The following is a 20,801-nucleotide window of genomic DNA, read 5'->3' as shown; positions in this document are numbered from 1 at the left end:
ACTGATCGAGAAGGCTGGTCACAGGGATGGAGCGCTGTCAGCTTAATGACATCCTGTTTCCAGCGCACTTCTCCTATGTAATGGGATTTATCTAATCACAATGCTATGTACGATCGGGCTTCCTGTGCTGTTGGATAGTGTCCTAATAAACTACGAAAACAACAGACGCAAACAAAAAGGTATAAAAAAAAACTGCTAAAAATAAAAATAAAAACATATAAAATGAATTAAAAAAGTCTAAAAAAAATTAAATAAAAAATAATAATAATAAAACACATCAAATAAAAAACATCAAAAACTAAAACAAAATGCACCAAATAAAAATAACTAAAATACATCAAATAAAAACTAAAAAATAATACACCAAATGAAAATAAAATAATAAATAAAAATATAAATAAAATTAAAATACTGCCAGATTGCTCACACAATCCAGACCAGTGATGGACCACTGCCTCTTATATGAAGACTTGGACAAGTGGAGACTATTTGTAGGGTCTCCAAGAGTCAAAATGAATGAGGCAGCTAAACCTGGTTTTAACATGATGTCTTCTTCTCGGCAGGCCTCCTGGAAATCTCTGCGGTGTCAGGAGACACAGAGGGTTGACATCTCTCACCCTCGTGCCCTAAATCTCTCTGCAGGCAATGTGTGCCTCTGTAATGGCCGCACTTATGTCATCCTGACGAACTAAGACCTCTGGTCAGCTGCGGTCCACGGGGGAACCTGGCAATTCCTCTCCACTTTGCCCATAACATGAGGATCATGAACAGAGGACCCCCCACTTCCCCATTAAAGGTGTTCTCTGGGATTCTGATACTGATGACCTGTCCTTACAAGTGCCCCCATAACAGTGATAGCCACAGTGCCCCCATAACAGTGACATCTACAGTGCCCCCATAACAGTGACATTCACAGTGCCCCCATAACAGTGACATCCACAGTGCCCCCATAACAGTGACATCCACAGTGCCCCCATAACAGTGACATCCACAGTGCCCCCCATAACAGTGACATCCACAGTGCCCCCATAACAGTGACATCCACAGTGCCCCCCATAACAGTGACATCCACAGTGCCCCCATAACAGTGACATCCACAGTGCCCCCATAACAGTGACATCCACAGTGCCCCCATAACAGTGACATCCACAGTGCCCCCATAACAGTGACATCCACAGTGCCCCCATAACAGTGACATCCACAGTGCCCCCATAACAGTGACATCCACAGTGCCCCCATAACAGTGACATCCACAGTGCCCCCATAACAGTGACGTCCACAGTGCCCCCATAACAGTGACATCCTGTAACACAACCACACAGTCACAGTATGCTGACACTGCTGGTGTGTACAGCTCTGAGCACCAACAACATATGGAACACAAGTCAGGAAACGGAGGATGGCGGCCGCCGCCGGCCGGAGCAGGCGATAAATCTGTCACAAGGAGATGTCAGAACTCGTTAACAGTCTGCGACCAAAAATCACAGGTCAGATTTAGCAATGCACACCCCATTAATGTCAATCACCGCCGAGGTGCCTCCGTCGGGGAGAGGGTTCGTCACAGTGTGCGAACAGCCAAAAATGGCTGATACCAGGGAACAAAAGACCGCTTGCCTCTGCCCTGCGGCCTGAGAGCAGGGGACAGGGGACTGCATTACAATGGGGCCTTTGGATTTCTACCGGCATGGGGTCACCATTATGGCTGGTTGTCACCCAGTTTCTTAAAGGGCATGTATGGTGTGTGATGAGGGCGATATTGGTTGTCACCCAACATATGAGGTTCGGGGGGGAAGGGGGAGGGGGTTTATTATCATAGGCCCAGACAAGCACTTTGTAGATGACGCAGAGACGTGTTCTTCAGAGCCGCCTGATAACCTCACGCCGCCCCCCTCGCCTTGATATTGACCCTCTGGGCCCGCAGCGCAGGTTAATCTGTAATCTGGATGATATTTACTCGTAGACATCAAACAAGCCTCCTTCATCATCCTCACCACTCTCTTTCAGGTGCGGGCCGGGATCCATTGTAGAAGAGGTGATTAACCCTTCTCTGCCATGACCCTCGTCCTTAGATCTGCCCGATGTGGAGCCAGGAATTTTTGGGTTGACTCCTAAAGCACTGAGGCCTTTCACCTGCCCTCCTCGCCCCGACCATACTGCGTGATAAAGGAGAGGTATTCTGCAGTACGGACGTGGACAGGTAGAGAGCAGCCATGCAATAATTAATGAGGTTATGCAAACAATGGGCGGCCTGTTACTAAAAAAGGAGACGATCATTTTCATTTTTGCAGCAGATTGTAAAGTGAGATGCTGTACTGTATTGTAGCTTGGAGTGCTGACATCTAGAGGTCAAGATGAAAATTACAATCAAATAAGAAGTATTAAAGTGGACCTGTCACCTCTCCTGTAATGTCTGTTTTAGTAACTACCTGCATTCCCCATGTAATTACGATTGCGGAGCACTGTGGGCCCTAAGTTGTGTCGTTCCTCTATTATTTCTACAATACATTTATGAATGAATTGCTAGCAGTTTGCAAGGAAGGTCCAAATGGGTGTTATCAGTTTGGGGTGTGCCTCTGCAATTCTAGGCAGCACTAATTGGATAGTGTCAAACTGTGCAGCCCCCCCCCCCCCAACTGGTAACACCCATCTGGACCATCATTGCAAACTGCTAGCTATTTATTCACAAACTTCTAGCAGGTGTAATAGAGTCATTGTAATAGATGTTTTTAAAAAAAAATGCAAAAATAAAATAGAAAATACAAGCGAACTTTGACCCTACATAATTTCTTGTGCTGTTGTCTCTTCCTCCTTGCTGCCTAAAACGGAGGAGCCTCGAACAAGTCTGTGCAGAAGGAGGAAGCAGTCTACTGTAAGCAGACAGAGCTTTCTACAGCTGATTCAGCATGGTTAGCCACATGGCGGGCTTAAAGGGGTATTCCGGCGGTTTGACATTAATCCCTATCCACAGGATAGGCGATAACTATTACATTGGTGGAGATCCTACCGCTGGGACCCCCCACCGATCATGGAAACGGGGGCCCTGTAACCCCTGCAGCACCCTGAAATGAAGGGAGCGGCCGGTTGGGCGTTCCCTTCATTTCTATGGGAATTCTAGAGAATGCGACCAGCCACTCTGTTCATTTCAGAGGGGCTGCAGGAGGTATGGGGCCCCCGTTCGGTGGGGGTCCCAGTGGCAGTACTATCACCAATCCGATAGACAACGTCAAACAACCTTTAATCAAGGCCTTTGGACAAACATGTCGGGCCCCTCTGCCAGTAAACTGCCTGAAAACCATGCAGTGCCCACATATAGCGCCCACATAATACTGGCATCTAAATTATATTTCTATACACTTCCCAGATAAAACAGAAACAGGGACCAGGATGTACGTTTCTACCATGGTGGAGTTAACCCATGCTATAATCTGGTCACGGCTATATGTGTACTTAATTAAATAATAATAAAAAAAATTGCCAAAAATGCAGAAACGCCTTTCTGATGAGTCTACTGAGCAAACGGCGCTGGGCATGAATGTTACTGGCATTGCGTCCTGAAACTCAATCCTCTCCTTTCATGTTCTGTATGAAGTGTGTGCCCTGCAGCAGGTTTATTTGCCGAGCCCGGAGCCGAGAGCGTGCGGCCGTGACCAGGAACAGGAAACAATCTTCCCATTCTTCATAATATCAGGGAAGGAGACAAAGCTATTAAAATTTCATGCTGTCTGCTGTACCCGGTGATCTCAGTATATGGGAGGAACTTCGATAAAATGTAAAGGAATCTTAGTGTGCCTTAAAGGAGCCCTACACCTCAAGGCTGCAGCTTATAATATTCTAGCGGAAATAAAAGGGAACGATAAAGAGAGCGTCTCTCATGCTGAAGGGTCTGGGACAGCCAACTGATTTTAATGCGAAAAAATATGTGGTGGTGCTGCAGAGAAACTCCACAATCTCCGAGATTCATTGATGGTAGGAGTTGTGGTGTTGGGTGAAAGACTGGAGGCATTAGGGGCCTAATTTTTTTTTGCAATGTGGAATACCCCATGGTTCATCTTGGCATCTTAACAGATAGGAGGATCACTATTAGCACCCCTTAAAGGGGTTGTGCACTAATTTCATGACCACCCGCTTTGGTGATCATACTTACCTGTCCCAATTCGTTTGCTCCCCGGCCCCCGTTGCTTATCTCGGGGTTCCTTCATGTAAACCTCGGTTTGATACCGCTGCAGCCAATCACTGGCTACAAGTGGTGATCTTCCACTCTTGTGTCACGTGACATGGTGCAAGGGGAGCAGCGGCCAGTGATTGGCTGCAGCGGCGTAAACCAGGAAGCCTCCGGGACAAGCAGCAGAGGCCGGGGAGCGAACAAGCCAGGACCTAGCGCTGGGGATCAGGTAAGTATGATCACCAACGTGGGTCCCGCCAGTCTGAGTGGTCTGGAAATTAGTGCACAACCCCTTTAAAGGTTTTTTTTTTCTTCGGGAACCTAGCTGGTCCCCGCACACCCACCTAAATGACTCGCCTGCAGAAGAAACCTTGTAATATACTTACCATTCTGAGGTCACGTGGATCAGTTTCTTGGGAACCCATCACGTGGTTATACTCAGCTTACCAATCCTTCTGCTGATGCTTCACGGTCCTCTGCTGGTCTCTGTTTCTTGGTCCCTCTTGACACACAGGAGATGACTGTTCCACCAATCACTGGCTGAGGCAGATCAATGACGTGGCCAGTGATCAGCCGAGCAGTCATTTCCTCTGTATCAAAACAGACCAGTAAGAAGCATCGGAACCAGCAGGGAACCAAGAAGCATCGGAACGGGATGAGTTACATTGTGCGGAGTTACCATCCCTTTAACAGGACACCACTGCTTGGATGTCAATCTACCGCCAAATACTCTACGTAATAATCTTGCGATATTTACCTGGAAGGGGCATGGTATGTGGTATTCCTTGCAACGTTCCTGGATCCACGTTGTTTCCCAGACCCCTCGATTTGCCTGCTCATAAAAATAGCAGCCAATCACGATCAAAAGGGGCACCAGATAAAGCACACTGAAGACCCCGATGCGGATCATAAACTTCACCAGTTTGTCCTGGTTTTCTTTTTCTAATGGAATTTCAATCCGTACTCGGTTCAAGGAAATAATCCCAGCCAGAAGGAGAAATACACCCACCACAACGTTCAGGCAGAGAGGGGCCAGGACAAAGTATCTCAAGGCGTGGACATCATAGAGGCCAACAAAACACACCCCGCTGATGTTGTCTCCTTCAATTTTGTTCATGGCCAGTAAGATGATGGTTAAAGTTCCCGGGATGCCCCAAGCGCTGGCGTGAAATAATAGTGCTTTCTTCTCAATGGCTTCACTGCCCCATTTTGGAACGGCAGCCAAGAACCAAGTGATGGTAAGGATGACCCACCAAACGCTGCCGGCCATGGTGAAGAAGTAGAGGATCATGAAGAGCATGGTGCAGGCCTTGTTGTGAGATCCTTGGGTCACAGAAGAAGCCTTGTGCCTGCTAGGGCTGGCTGAGTTGCATGCTACACGATCCTCTAATAGGAACCCAATGAAGAAGATCAATGACACCATCATGTAACAGACGGCGTAAAATATGATTGGCCTCTCCGGGTAGCGGAATCTGGTCACATCGATAAGAAAAGTCAGAAAGGTGAAGAGGGTGGCGGAGAGACAGACTATGGATACTACTCCGATAAAGTATCGAGCAAAGGAGAGTTCTTCTCTTCGGAAGTACATGTGTGGGCAGGGTGGAGAGCAGTCACGAACTCCTAGAAAAGAGTAACCCAAATCTGGGTCAATTTTTAGCTCCTGGGGACACCAGAAGCCATAGTCTTTTTTCACCGCTGGAGGGGAGTTGTCCATAGGCTCGCTGGAGATGCTGATGTCTACCAAACGGGGGTAGGGTTCGTCACAATCTGGAAACCTGCAATTCAGAAAATAAGACGTGGTTAATAAGACGCCTAGATGAGCAGATGGCCAAATATCAGATTTTTTATGTAGGGGTCTGTTTGGTATTGAAGTAAGGTGCAACTCAAGATAACATCTCAAATATAAATCCCCTTCAATGACAAACCTGAAATACCTGTGCAGACCATTAGAGGGGGCTATCTGTTACTTTAGGGGATTAGGGGAGGGACAGTTGGACATGCCATTAATTTACATACAAGGAGGATGGATTTAAACGTCAGCAACCTGAATCCTGTTTGTGACAATCTTCCACAAGTGTGTCCACCATTGCATCTATGTGTGGCCCTTTAAGTGCCAGATAGTGAAAATACTGAAGCACTGGTCAGATTGAGGGCAATCTCTGGCGCTCCCATAGAAATGAATGGAGAGGCGGTGCACATTTCTGACCAGCTGCTCCGTCCATTTTAGGGGGGCTCCACAGGGTGCAGGGCTCCTATTCTCGTGATCGGTGGGCGTCCTAGCGGTAGGACCCCCACCAATCTGATAGTTATCCCCTAACTTGTTCTAACCGGAATACCCCTTTAAGGATAGCCAGAACCCCCCCACCAACACCAAGCTATCACCTTCTCCCAAATCCTCCCTGTTTTGCTTGACTGTTGGACAGTCTGCTCCATTCTGTGACCTGACCTGCCCCATACACAATGACATGCCGTCAGGGTGATATATTGACACTTGTGTCCCCCTCCCCCTTCCCTATCACCAGCAGTTATTTTTTGAGGCAGCAGGGGCCGTAATAACCAGGTGGTATCTGGTTTCAGATCATCAAAACCCCTTTTTGGCTTGTTTGATGTATCAGTAGCCCAACAAAAATAACATCTATGTGGCGCCTTGCTGCAACTTTAACTATAAAGTCTCATTTCAGCCTGTTTGCACCATATATTTTTTTCTTTTTGCAAACAGGCAACTTGATTAAGTTACATACATATCTGCTCTTACGGCAAATCCACAAAAAATACCGCCATGTTATGCCTGTTTTATGTATACACCATGCTGCATTCATCAATATGGCTCAAGCTCCAAGTTATATACACAATTGCTCCGTTTTCAATGACAAGCAGATACATGTACCCCTTGTATTTAATAAAGAGGCATTTTACTGCGCGTTTTGGGCCAGTTGGCTGAAGATCCTACATAGCTGAAATTCCCAAATATGTCCTGTAAGTGAACTGTATTCTACATAACGTTAGAAGATCCTAAACAAGTGGTAAAGTACAAAACCAGAAGGACACTAGCGCGTTTCATGTCCTTTTATACATTATACACCAATGGATGTCTGTCCAAACCAAAAATAATTCATTTACGACCATGACTAAAAGTATTTCCTTTTTATCAAGGTTGCGTGGGGGGATTGTTGATGTCATGACCTTTCCCCTCTGGAGTAATTTATAGTAAGGGACTGTCTCTCAGCTGTCTCATCTCTGCCCTCCAGGTCTGGTCATAAAAAAGAGCATTCCTAACGCAGAGCTGTCCATTAGAGGTGGCTCTCATAAGGGTGCAAGATTCTGCGCTCCCAGTATCCTGCTTTCTGTTAGGACGAGCCGTTACCTATGGACTGGGGCAGACGGGTACAACGGGGGGGCACCGGTATTACATGAAGGGTGCAAACGGGGGCAGAAAATGCGTGAGAGCATTGGTGCAGCTGAACCGCGCCAGCACAAGCACATACAGATCAATTAAAGGAAACCTTAAAGGGGTTATCCAATCCCCTATAGATATAGGTTATACTTACTCAGAATACTGGCACCGGCGTCACTCCTGATCCCCGCACGGCCGCCGGGGGTGGATGTTTTTTGGGTGGGGGGCAAGGTGTTGGGCAGCCAATAGCAGGCTGCGATTGGGACAAGCCTCCCTAGCATTGCGGGTGATGCTAGGGAGGCTGGTCAACGTCACGGCCCGCTATTGGCTGCTCCCCCCTCTGTCGCCAGATGTTTTGATGTGCGCGACGGGGAGATGCAGCGGCGGCCGTGCAGGGAGCAACGCGGTTACCAGGGAGCGGAGTAAGTATAATCTATATGAGGGGCCTGGGCATTAGAGGGTCATTATAGTGGTTGGATAATCCGTTCTCTACTTCTCCAGGGTTAGAAATGATGGGCACCCTGATACAAGAGATCCTGTCCCTATGACAACACTTCCTACTCCTTCACTCCTACAGTTCAGCGTCACCAGTGGACTTCACAACAACCAATCAGAATCCAGCTAAATGAAATGAGATATGATTGGCTGATTTCCCGAAGGCTGTATGATAACACTGAGTGGCCACAGCAAAGGAGTAAGAAGAGTTGTCATAGGGGCAGAGTCATTTCAGCCTCTAGGGGGGAAAAAAATCACTAATTTATGAGAAATGAATTACCGGCTACACTCCATCTCCTCTGGCCACGATATGCCAAACATGTCCATGAGCTTGTGGCACTCGCTGTACGCCCGCTGGCAAAGACGGCGGCAAGGGAGTGTGACCCGACCGTACTCAGTGCAGACGGGCGCATACAGCGCACACAGGAACGGCCGGAAGTCTCTGGAGCATTCGAGGTTTACCATGGGGTGAAACGGCTGAAAGATATAAAAAAATAAAGAAAAACATTAAGAAAGGGCACAAGACTAAAAACACATAAAATACATAGAAAACACGATTCTACGGATGAGCTTGAGCTAGAGAATCCAGAGGTAATAAAAGTAACCACAAAGGCGTCCATAATTAGTGCTTGTAAAAAAAAGGCAGAACGCGGCAGAATGACTTATTAACATATATGGGCTCAGGAATAGTCGCCAGGGATAGCGACAATAAAAGAAAAATCATTTATTGCTCCTCTAGGAGATAAAAATATGTCATTCAGGAGTCCGGGAAAGCTGGGTGACAGCGGAGTGGGAAAGGGTAGCCATATTGATGGTCACCCAGCTTTCCCAGACACAGATGAAAGAAAGACGAATGGTGTAAAGCAGAACTGGCTCAGTTGCCCATAGCAACCAATCAGATTTCTCCTTTCATCTTTCACAGCTCCTTTGGAAAATGAAAGGTACAATCTGATTGGTTGCTATGGGCCACTAAGCCAGTTCTACTTTACACCACTTTGATAAATCTCCCCTGGCGACTTGCACCATAATGTGAAAGAGTAAAGTGCTACCACCGTGCAAGATCAAGATTTATTTTTGGTCCTGACTAAATCGCCCCATATAGTTCTAATATAATAAAAAAGGAAATGGTCGCACCTCAGGCCGAGGTAGCCTGCCAATAGCAACCAATCAGAATGCAGCTCTCATTTAGAAAAGGGCCTCTGAAAAATGAAAGCTGGAATCTAACTGGTTGCTATAGGTAATGTGATAAATCTCCCGCTATAGTCCTCCCTAGATGGTCCAAATCTGATGTTTACGGGTCGTCGGACGTTAAAATGGAGCATTGTCTCCGCTCTTTTTTCCCCTTCTTTCTTTAACCCCTTCTTTCTTTAAGGATTGAGTCAGAATTTTTTCATTTTTGCCCACTTCCATAACGTCAACTATATATATATATATATATATATATATATATATATATATTTATTTATTTTTTAAATTGTAAAGTTTACCTAACTTTTAGGGATTTGCTCTTTAGGGGATGAGTACACCAGCCATATGCCATATGTGTAGGTTTCTAGGAAAGATGGGTGTAAAACAATATGGCTGCCATTACAGCTACAGCGGGGAGGTTACTCAGCTCTCCTATATGCGGGATAGCAGCAGATTTTAGGAATGTGAAAAAGTTGGGTGGCAATCTCTGTAATGACATACACGTTGCTGCCACCCAGCTTTCCCAGCGACAGATAACAAGTACAGCATATTGAGGGTATGTTCAGGACAGAGGCGTAACCTGAAGATCCTGGGGCCTCTTGAACAGGGCCCTCCACCTAACATGTGCTTTCTACTGTAGCAGTGTCTTCTTTTGTGGAAGAGGGGTATTTGGGCCCCCTCGGGCTCCAGGGCCCAGTAGCCACTGCTACCTTCTATAGCTAATCCCTGGTGGGGAGTATTTTCATAACACGCGTGTAACACAGGAAGACATGTTTCACGCTGGGAGGTGAGGAGGATCGTCAGTCTCCAGGGTTGGTAACCTGCACCAGTAATCAGGATAACGACGGGTATTACAAGATAAGATCGTTTTTCATAATATCGACTCTGTGCCAAACTGAGACTGATCCGCTTCCTCAAGCCGGTGCCAAGATGTCATAAAATGGATATAAATGCCCCCCCCCCCCCCCAAGAGATTTAATAAATGTAATCAAGACGATGGGGACAACCCAAAGTAGACCACCATGGTCCCTGTCATCTACACGGGACAGCGTCAGAGAGGTCTGTCTTATCTGCCTTCGTCAATAGACATAACACTTTGCTTGCATTGCCGCTACGGCTTCCACTGACGGTTTGTGTCATTGAAGTGAATAAGGCTGATCTACAATACCATACACAACCTGAGGACAGGTGTGGCACTGTTTTTGGAAGAAAGCAGCCATGTTTTTCTAATGTTGGACATACTCTTTAACCGGCAAGGTGGAGATGGCAAGGGTCTTAGGCCATCAGAAGTTAGGTGTGGCTTGGTTTTTATAGACTTTGATGGTACAAAACCTATATCTGAGCCTTCAACGAAATCGCCAATGCCCTGTATGTATCAAAGCAAACAAGGTCCAGCCTGGCCCACATAAGAATTTAATGGCATATGACATGACTAACCAACCAGGCAATCCTAAACGAACCTCATATCAAGCACTTTAACTCATGCACCTTGTCTGAAGGACTTTCCCATGGGGTAATTGATTAAAGATCCTGGAGGAGGGAGAATTGTTCAGTTATGTGAGCAGTCAGTGACTACAGAGCGTGGGAGAACCACTGAATCACGGTAAAAAGGTTAGGAGGGTCTTTGCTCAGAAAAAGCCCCAGAACCATGTGCACTTTTTGAAGAAACTCATGGCACTCATAAAACCCTTGTTTTTATGGAAAATGAGTGACCTTGGAATCTAACACCATGGTTCATGCAAAGCAGGTTGGGCACAACTATTGAGGGTTTAGAAGATGGAAATACACCCAGAACCTTCCTCTGAGGGACACAAAGGTCCTTCAGCAATACAGGAGAACCTATAGGTGCTATAAATTAGTCTTATTAATGACATGAGATGTTGAAGACCTTGGCCTACAGAAGAAGGGAGAGACAAGAACTTCTGCAGACTGTGTGAGATATATCCAGGAAACCTGCTTATAATAGGTTTTTGCACCTTTACTACAGTGGCCCTTAAAGGGGTTGTCCAGTTTAGATTATCAATTGTCATTATCAATGCATTAATGGAGGGGTCCTCTTCAGGATCCTCATCTCTTGGCCAGAGTGTTTTTCATTCTGTAGGACCTATCCTCTCCTGCATTACCCAGACAACCCACTGATGTGAATAGACACTATGTAATACTTTATTTCCCCCATGGTGGCGCTGCAGGGAAAGTGAGAACTTACTTCAAGGTTAGAAACATAGAAACATAGAATGTGTCGGCAGATAAGAACCATTTGGCCCATCTAGTCTGCCCAATATACTGAATACTATGGATAGCCCCCGGCCCTATCTTATATGAAGGATGGCCTTATGCCTATCCCATGCATGCTTAAACCCCTTCACTGTATTTGCAGCTACCACTTCTGCAGGAAGGCTATTCCATGCATCCACTACTCTCTCAGTAAAGTAATACTTCCTTATATTACTTTTAAACCTTTGCCCCTCTAATTTAAAACTGTGTCCTCTTGTGGTAGTTTTTCTTCTTTTAAATATGCTCTCTTCCTTTACCGAGTTGATTCCCTTTATGTATTTAAAAGTTTCTATCATATCCCCTCTGTCTCTTCTTTCTTCCAAGCTATACATATTAAGGTCCTTTAACCTTTCCTGGTAAGTTTTATCCTGCAATCCATGTACTAGTTTAGTAGCTCTTCTCTGAACTCTCTCTAGAGTATCTATATCCTTCTGGAGATATGGCCTCCAGTACTGCGCACAATACTCCAAGTGAGGTCTCACCAGTGTTCTGTACAGCGGCATAAGCACTTCACTCTTTCTACTGCTTATACCTCTCCCTAGGTTCCCCCACTAATTCAACCCAATCGCTGGGGGTTCCAGCAGGAAGACACTTTATGATCAGCTTATCGTCAAGGAAACCTTCTAACAAGTAGGGATTGTACAAGGTGGAGAACTCCTTTAAAAATAACTCAAAAAAGATCACAAAGATCTATGGCTGAAACTTCAAACTCTTCCATGAACCACTCGGCCATAAAACCAGCCCTAAGGGTATAATAGATATGAATACTAGGAGAGGCACTGTGGTAACACAAGTTGTATCCACAAAACCTGGCTCCTCAAGTCAAACCATGCATACTTCTCCGAAATCTCTCCAACTGTAACCATTACCATGGAAACCATTGTAAACAATAAGTATACAGAGGTATCATTTATTCCCCCATAGGAAGTATCACTTTATGTACCTTCAACACCAACAACAAAAGCAAATATATCCAAGTAATATAGAAACAACCAGTCTCAACCATGCTCAAGAACATCATTCAAAATGGTTGCACAAAACTTGAAGACCTAAAAATATGACCACTTCTCAAGATGGTGCTCAGAGAGGTTGTCCTACAGTTAGTTGTCAAGGGGTGCAATGTTCTTCTAAGACCACTATGATCCTGAGTTCCATATGCGAAGTGAACCCTCCCTTGAGCAGGAATGCTACTCGTGCATTACAATGCATAATGGAAGAACAATTCAGGTTGTCTTTTGGAAATGTGTAGTCCTCCTGACAACAGCCCCCCCAATGCAAAAATCTTAAGTAATTATTAGGGGATGGTACAAAATTCTGGGGTGATAAGATTTGCCATACCCATCACTTTTGGAGGAATCTATCCCAACCCCCCCCCCCTCTACACATGCACTCTTGGCTTGGCCAAGCATGGATGTGTTGCAGATAGGAAGAGAGGGGAAAGACGAATTCCATGCTCCTATGCCAGTGACTTATCTAGTCGAGAACAAAAGGATCTGGAATGCTGAAATCCAACAGCCTGATCTTTCTTTCCACATTACATCTGCCATCAGGAGACATTAAATGGTTGGCTGGTTCTGCCAAAATTGCCGGGTTTGGCCGATACACATCTAACGTGTATGGCCAGCTCTAGACAAAAGTCAAAAAGTTCTACATATAAAGCATAAAATTGGGAAAAAATGCGGCAGACAACATTCTGTGTTCCTCAACGCCTCAAACTTGTCCATCTTTGTTTCAGGAAGAGTCGAAGTTGTCAGTGCTAAAGAAATGGAAGGACGTCTTCCTAGTTAAAATTTTCAGCAACAAACTGGAACAAAGATGAGACATGTAGACCCTGCAGGAGTGTTCAGATTGAAATTAACAGGGTCTTTGTCCTTGCTCCGTACCCTCCTCCTCCTCCTCTTGCATTTTCATCTCAGTAGTCATGGGAATCCCCCTGCTGCCGCCCCTTCAAGCGTTGCAACAGGCCAAGCTTAGCAAGGGGTGTGAAAAGGGTACCAAGTCAAAGGCCAGATTTACCTACTGGAAAAAAAATTGAATACCAACTTTTGTCAGGACACAAAAGACTCTCACTATGGAAACCATTTTCTGTGAAAAGATTTTGTGCACAAAAGGATTGCCGCAGCACCAGGCTTTAGCTTCCAAAAGGAGGAAACAAAAAAGAATTTGGAAGTTTGGGATTTTTTTTTAAAGAAAAATGAATAAAAATAATTTGCAAGTGTCTGCTTGTTTTAGATTAAGTAAAATAAAACGTAATAAAAAAAGACTTTAAAAAAATCCAAAACCTATTGTAAAAAAATAAATAAAAAAATCTTGTGTCGGCTCTGACTCAATTATGCTTTGTTCAGACTGCACTTGAGGCTGCAGTGTATGCCAGCGTAGAGGCATCAAGTGGCATAGGTCGCCAAAAGGCTGCCATAGTTTGAACAAACAAAAAAAAGTAATATACTAATATAATAATATACTGTATAAAATACCCTAATATACTACTAATCTACAGAAAAAAAAAGGTACGCCGAAGTATATCAGCCCAAAGTATGTTAACTGGAGATCCTTTTGCCTTAAACTGGGAGAATAAATGAGCAAATTAAAAAGACAAAAAAAAATACCAAAATACCAAAAATAAAATAAAAAATAATAACATAAAGCTAAAAATGTTATTAAATATAAAACATCAAATTCTACTCTGGCATCAAGAAGAGCTGACTGATGTGCGATGAATTATCAGATATTCTAGATAACTGGATGACCATATAAAAGTATATAAAACTCTACATAATTTAGCATTTTTAAGGGCAGAATTAGAAGTCTTTCCGGAATTATGGATGCTGGATTAAAGGACTTCATCAGAATTGCTTAAAAAAAATATCATAAACACCTCACTGATCTTCTGCTTCTCCTGTTCGGATGCCTCCAGATCCCCCGCCAGTTCCTACTTCCTGTTTCCTATCGACACAGGAAGGGCTGATGAGAGGCACTGGGGCTCTTATCTGTGGTCTGATTGGGGGTCATTCACATTGGGGTCTGAGCTGAGGTCTGATTGGGGGGGTCTGATCTGAGGTCTTATTGGGGTCTTATTAACATTAGGGGTCTGATTGGGGCTGTCAGCTGAGGTCTGATCTGAGGTCTTATTAACATTTGGGGTCTGATTGGGGCTGTCAGCTGAGGTCTGATCTGAGGTCTTATTGGGGTCTTATTAACATTTGGGGTCTGATTGGGGCTGTCAGCTGAGGTCTGATTAATATTGGGGGTCTGATTGGTGGTCTGACCTGAGGTCTAATTAAAAACATTTTTTTCTTATTGTCCTCCTCTAAAACCTAGGTGCGTCTTATGGGCCCGATGCGTCTTATAGGGCGAAAAATACGGTAACTGTTCAGCCAATCACTCAGCCACCCCTGATTGGTCACATTTCCTCTGTTAGTAGGGACCAGAAAATAGAGAACAGCAGGAACCGAGAGCAGCTGGACAACCCCTTTAAAGCAATTAATATTCAGTTACATAGTTCAACGAGGATGCGGATGAAGGTATGGGGGGAAGGGGGTCTACATTACCAATCGTTTCTTAAAGGGAAACATTCCCTTGCTGATCACAAGTGATGATCAGACTCGATCAGGGGGTCGGGCCTGGTTCATATTTTGCATCGGGGCCTGAGTAGACGTCACTGTTGATAGCTTTTGTTTCTGTGCTCTTTAGCCCAAAACAACGTTGACGTAAACGTTTTTTTTTTTTCCTATTCCATCTGCAAATATTTGCTTAAAACTGTCAAAAGGTGACAAATCTACAACCACATAATGACGGTCACGCAGAGAGGGAATGCCCCATTATTCAATGGTCTTGGCATGAAACCAGCTTTCAAATAAATCGAGCTATGCCTATGACCTAGCATGTTATATGTACCTTTTCCTCTCACAAAAAAAAAAAGGTTTTTGTAAAGGAGAAGTGTGAAAAGGCAATCAACCTGTCCACCATGTTTGCAGAGAAATCTATCAGAGAAGAATCTATGCAGCAATATTTTCTTGCAAGGATCTCCAGGGAAATCTTATCTATGGCTGACACGTACGAGACCCTTGAAGATTACCAGTCACAGAGGGGAATTTCATGTAAAAAGATAAAGCTCCCCCCCCCCCCCCTCCATGAGACCAGAGCTCCTGCTCCCAGCATGAGGATAGACCATGGCCTGGTGATTTGGTAGACCGCCATCATCATCATGTGCATGGATTAAAAGGGTTTACTTACAAATTTTACAGCTTTCTAATATCCTTTTATATGTTTCATTGACTTGCCATTTTTCAAAATCCCTGCTTGCAGTCAGTGAGTGAGAACACTTTTAATCCTCTCAGCTGAGAAGTGATACAATTGTATCCCGTGCAGACAATGCTCTTTGACTCCAGACGGATACATTGTAGCAGAGAGATAATGAAGCTGTGGTTGATGTGCTGAGTTCACGTAGCATTGTCTGCACGGGTTACAATTGTATCCACTTCTCACTGATCACTAAATATACATTAATAAATTATTAACTGGCTATCGAGCACAAAGCTAATAGTAGCCAAAACCCAGTTTAAAAAAAAACTTTTTATTTTACTTTTTTTTTAATTTTCCTTATTTTTACATTTTTGTTACTTTTACATTTTTTTTTATTGAGTTGAGGGGGTTGGATTATGATTATGAATAATTTTATGTTAATTTGTAAGTTGTCATATGAATTGTATTGATTACTTCTAGTCAGCTGGTAAGGGTACTTTCAGACTTGCGGCAGAGGATTCCGGCAGGCAGTTCCTTCGCCGGAACTGCCTGCCGGAATCGGCAATCCAGACACAAACTGATGGCATTTGTCAGACGGATCCGGATCCGGAATTCATTTTTTTGAATTTTTAAAGGTCTACGTATGCCGGATCTGTTTTGCCGGAACACTTAATGCCGCATTCGGCACTAATACACTTCAATGTAAATTAATGCCGGATCCGGCATTCCGGCAAGTGTTCAGTATTTTTGGCCGGAGAGAAAACTGCAGCATGCTGTGGAATTTTCTCCATCCAAAAAATGTAAAAGGGACTGAACTGATGCATCCTGAACGGAATGCTCTCCATTCAGAATGCATTAGCGTAAGGCCTCATGCACACGACCGTTGTGTGCATCCGCGGCCGTTGTTCAGTTTTCAGTTTTGGTCCGTGGAAAAATCGGAAAATGCACCGTTTGGCATCCACGTCCGTGATCCGTGTTTCCAGTCCGTGAAAAAAATAGGACCTGTCCTATTTTTTTCACGGACAACGGTTCACGGACCAATTCAAGTCAATGGGTCCGTGAAAAATCACGGATGCACACAAGATTGTCATCCGCGTCCGTGATCCGTGTCCGTTTTTTCCTATCATTTCAAAGGCAAACTTGACTTAGATTTTTTTTTTCATTTTTTATGTCCGTGGATCCTCGAAAAATCAAGGAAGACCCACGGAAGAAAAAACGGACACGGATCACGGAACAACGGAAACCGTTTTTGCGGACCGCAAAAAAAAAAAAGTCTGTGTGCATGAGGCCTCAAACTGATCAGTTTTTTTCCGGTATTGAGCTCCTGTGACGGAACTTAATACCGGAAAACAAAAACGCTAGTGTGAAAGTACCCTTAGAAGAAGTGCAGCTTTGCATTACACAAAAAATAGTTCTTTATTGGCTCATCGTATAAAATCCACCAAAATCACATGAAAAAGGTGTACAGTAACAAGTTTCGGGCTACAGAATCCAGCCCTTCATCAAGACATAACACACATATTAAAACCATTCCTTTTTATGTAGCACAAGGTCCAACCCCCTCTAATCAGCAAAGTGTCCGCACCTGGAGCCTGGAATGGGAACCACACAATCCGGCCCATAGTTTAATAATCACATTCTGGTCCATAAATGAACTTGCATGTGAACATACAGTTTATTATTACCCGCAACCGCTGAGTAAGGGACCTACAGTAGGTGGTTCCAAAACGCGTCTGGTGACGCTGCAGCTCAAACTCAGTGCTGCCATTTATTACACCACACACTGGAAGAAACCACTCAGGATACAGTCCTGGACGGACTCCGTTGTGGGGAGGATTAGGAGCCGTGACCAGTGACACAACTGAGTTCACAGCGGTGTGGTGAGAAGCGCTGTTGCGCTAATACATTGATATAGTTCACTGGTTGTAACAGTACAGGATTTAAAGGGGTTGTGTCAGCTCAAACATTGGTGGCATATTGCTAGCATATGCCACCAAGGTCAGACTGGTGCTGGGACCCGCACCTATCTCCAGAATGGGCCCGCAAAGTGAACGAGAGAGCACTGGGCATGCGGGGCACACTCTCCATTCACTTCCATGTGACTTGCAAAAATAACCAAGCAAGCGCGCTCGGCTATTTTCAGAGGTCCCATAAAAATGAATTGAGAGCGCACTGCGCTAGTGCAGCCACCGCTCCCGTTCACTTCTATGGGACTGCTGGAAATAGCCGAGCCAGCACCCGGCTATTTTGGAACGCCAAAAGAAATGAACGGAGTGTGACCGCGCATGAACGGTGCGCTCTCGATCACTTTAGGGTCCCCGTTCTAAAAATAGGTGCAGGTCCCAGAGGTGGCACCCACACTTATCTGACATTGGTGGCATACACTAGCTATATGCCACCAATGTCAGAGTGAACCCCTTTAATTATTGATTACCATACACCACAAAAGATAAAGGGTCTCAAAACAAATTGTCGGTCTATGAAGTGGACAGACCAACTTTGGAGGATGAACATTTTTGATGGGACAGGAACATCAATATTTTTAAGAGAAACCTTTATAGCCGTTGCCCGAGTTCAGAAGAATTCATAATCCAGGATGTTGCTGCGTATGGCAGTCATCTGTCATGTGAATCAGAACACACTGCAACAGCAAATCTGAACTAATGCTATATTCACTATATAAAAGGAATCAAAATCATTTGTGCCCATCAACCACGGCAAGGTGACCTTTTTTGTATTGGAAGCTACTCTATATAATACCTCTCCTTGTGCCAACTGGTCTCAAATGAATTCCAGTAGAGCAGGCTCCACATATATACTGAGCCTACTCTATGTGATACCTCTCCATGGGCCAGCAGTGTAGGCTCCAGCTATATACTGTAATGTGGCCATCTAAACCTTGATATCTACATCCAGCTTTAGTAATGCACTCTATTTTTAATGTTTTGGGACATCAGTTGCTAAAAAAGTTTTAGAGCCACCACCCGACTGAAGTTGACTCTGTCATCTGGGATATTCCCTCATCGCCCATGAGGTGGCTGAAACATCCATGACCAGCCTAGAGCACATACAAAGCTTTTAGATGGCCTTCATCGGACATGATCCAGCTCATGGATGATTGCTTGTGATGTGACCATCTAAATGTTCCCGTCCATGATTTTTTTGCAAATATTTATTGTAGAGGAACAGATTATCTGAGAACACTCTACCGTCTGGGATACTGATGAAGGTGTTGGCTGGTAGACAGGCTTTCCATGAAGCTGCACTTCACTGGCATATTTAGCATCTATAGGCATGGGATACAGACATAAACAATGAAGGACCAGACGGGGATTTGTTTCACTCATCAGGCTTAAACCATTCTTATACTAATAGGAGGCTACGTACAACATAAGATAAATTGGTCTACGAGATGGCTCACAATCCTTAAAGGAGACAATTCTCCCAGTTCTTCGTCCCGGATGAGACCAGGACCCTTTAAAACGTATGGTGCTCTAAGCAGCCAGACTGGAATCCCAGACTGGGAGCAGGTTTGGGTGGTTCTCGGGTAGAGACAGTAACCTGCAGCCCGCACTCCACACCATGGTCTTTGTCTGATGTCTCCGCTGCTATCAGTCACCAGTCATCAGGATCTTATCTCCAGGAAAACATTGCCCCAAGCCCATGTATAACAAGTCACCATCACAAGGGCGACTTTGTAACATGTCCAGTTAAAAGCAACCACACCGAGAGCTCTCATTAGCAGGTGTCACTGTTCATGAGGAGCTTAGTAATTAAGGTAATTGTGATCACGAGTCTATTCATGGCCATCACTACAAGTATAACAGTGGTTGTCACCGAGTCCTGATCAGCACTTCCATATTTCTTGCCTCTATATTGCTCGATAGGGTTATCAGACCTCTAAAACCTCTATAATATAGCCCCAAAATTGTACCAATATGGCGCCCTTGTTCACTGGGGTCATCCACCATTTGTGTTGTCATTGCTGCTGCCACATGACCACAGGAGCCATTCAATATGTTGTCTATATGATATCATCATTAGTGGTGATTACATGACATGATGTGGCCTCAAAAAACAGAATTTGAAAGATATGCCTAGAACAATTTTAATTTTATATAGGTTAGAGCAGCCTGCCCACCCAGCTCGCTAAGGTGATCCTATGCAGCTTTGAGTTTATGGCACAGTATGGGTGTTGTAGTGTGCAGATGCGGTCAATCATAGAATAGAGGATTTCAACATTTTAAATAATTTAGGAGGGATTTTCACTTACTTCTTGATGCCCCTCCAAAGACAGGCCCCCTACCTGGTGTCAATTTGATACTACAAGTCTCAGCATGCCATGCCCACTACAAAACCCAGCATGCCAGCTGTTAGAAAACCACAAGTCCCAGCATGTCATACTGGTGCTAGCTAGGTGAGTCATAGCAGCCTCTGACTGTGGTAGGACTACAAGACCCAGGAATCTCGGGAGGGTCCCAGACGCAGTGGCTATGTAATGTCTGTGGAGGACAACACATATTTATTGTCACAACAGCCAGACAGCTTTGATGTCCTACTCCCTTTTCCATGACCATGGAGGTTTCTGGGTGGGGACAGCAGAGAGTACAACATAATGGTGGGAACTGGTGAAAATGCAAAAAAAAGTAAAAAAAAAAAAAAAAAAAAAGATATCAGCAAATTATTTGATTGCCCACATTTACTATTATTACCACATTTCCATATAAATTTGATTAAAAATGTAATGTACTACAGGTTCTGAAAAAAAAAAAAATACAGTCACATACGGTATATATTTTGAATTATATTATTTATTATATTTTCTTTATTTTTATCAGTACCTAAAAGTATTTGTTTTAATGATGTTTTAGTTATTATTAATGTTATTTATTTTATTACTAGCTTTATCATTATTTTTTTAATAATTTGCATTTATTTGTATTTATTAACATCTATTTTATTACTCATTTTTACTTTTATTAATTATTTTTATCCTTATTTTATTTCTCTTTTTTTATTACTATTATCATCATTATTTACTATATT

General features: G+C 44.1%; 1 protein-coding gene across 3 annotated transcripts in view; it reads right to left on the bottom strand.

The window, feature by feature from the left end:
• Positions 1-20,801, bottom strand: part of FZD3 (frizzled class receptor 3) — a 64,105-nt gene that overhangs the window by 17,790 nt on the left and 25,514 nt on the right. For all 3 annotated transcript variants that reach the window (XM_040427152.1, XM_040427151.1, XM_040427154.1), the window contains exons 3-4: positions 8,332-8,528; positions 4,920-5,937 (exon numbers count right to left, since the gene is read on the bottom strand). In XM_040427152.1, coding sequence (XP_040283086.1) covers positions 4,920-5,937; positions 8,332-8,528 — 1,215 coding nt within the window. The remainder of the gene's footprint in view (positions 1-4,919; positions 5,938-8,331; positions 8,529-20,801) is intronic.

Source organism: Bufo bufo, chromosome 4 (assembly GCF_905171765.1).
Source record: "Bufo bufo chromosome 4, aBufBuf1.1, whole genome shotgun sequence".
NCBI classification, from domain to species: Eukaryota; Metazoa; Chordata; class Amphibia; order Anura; family Bufonidae; genus Bufo; species Bufo bufo.
The sequence above is the reverse complement of the archived record's forward strand: the minus strand, read 5'-3'. Positions and strand labels throughout refer to the sequence as shown.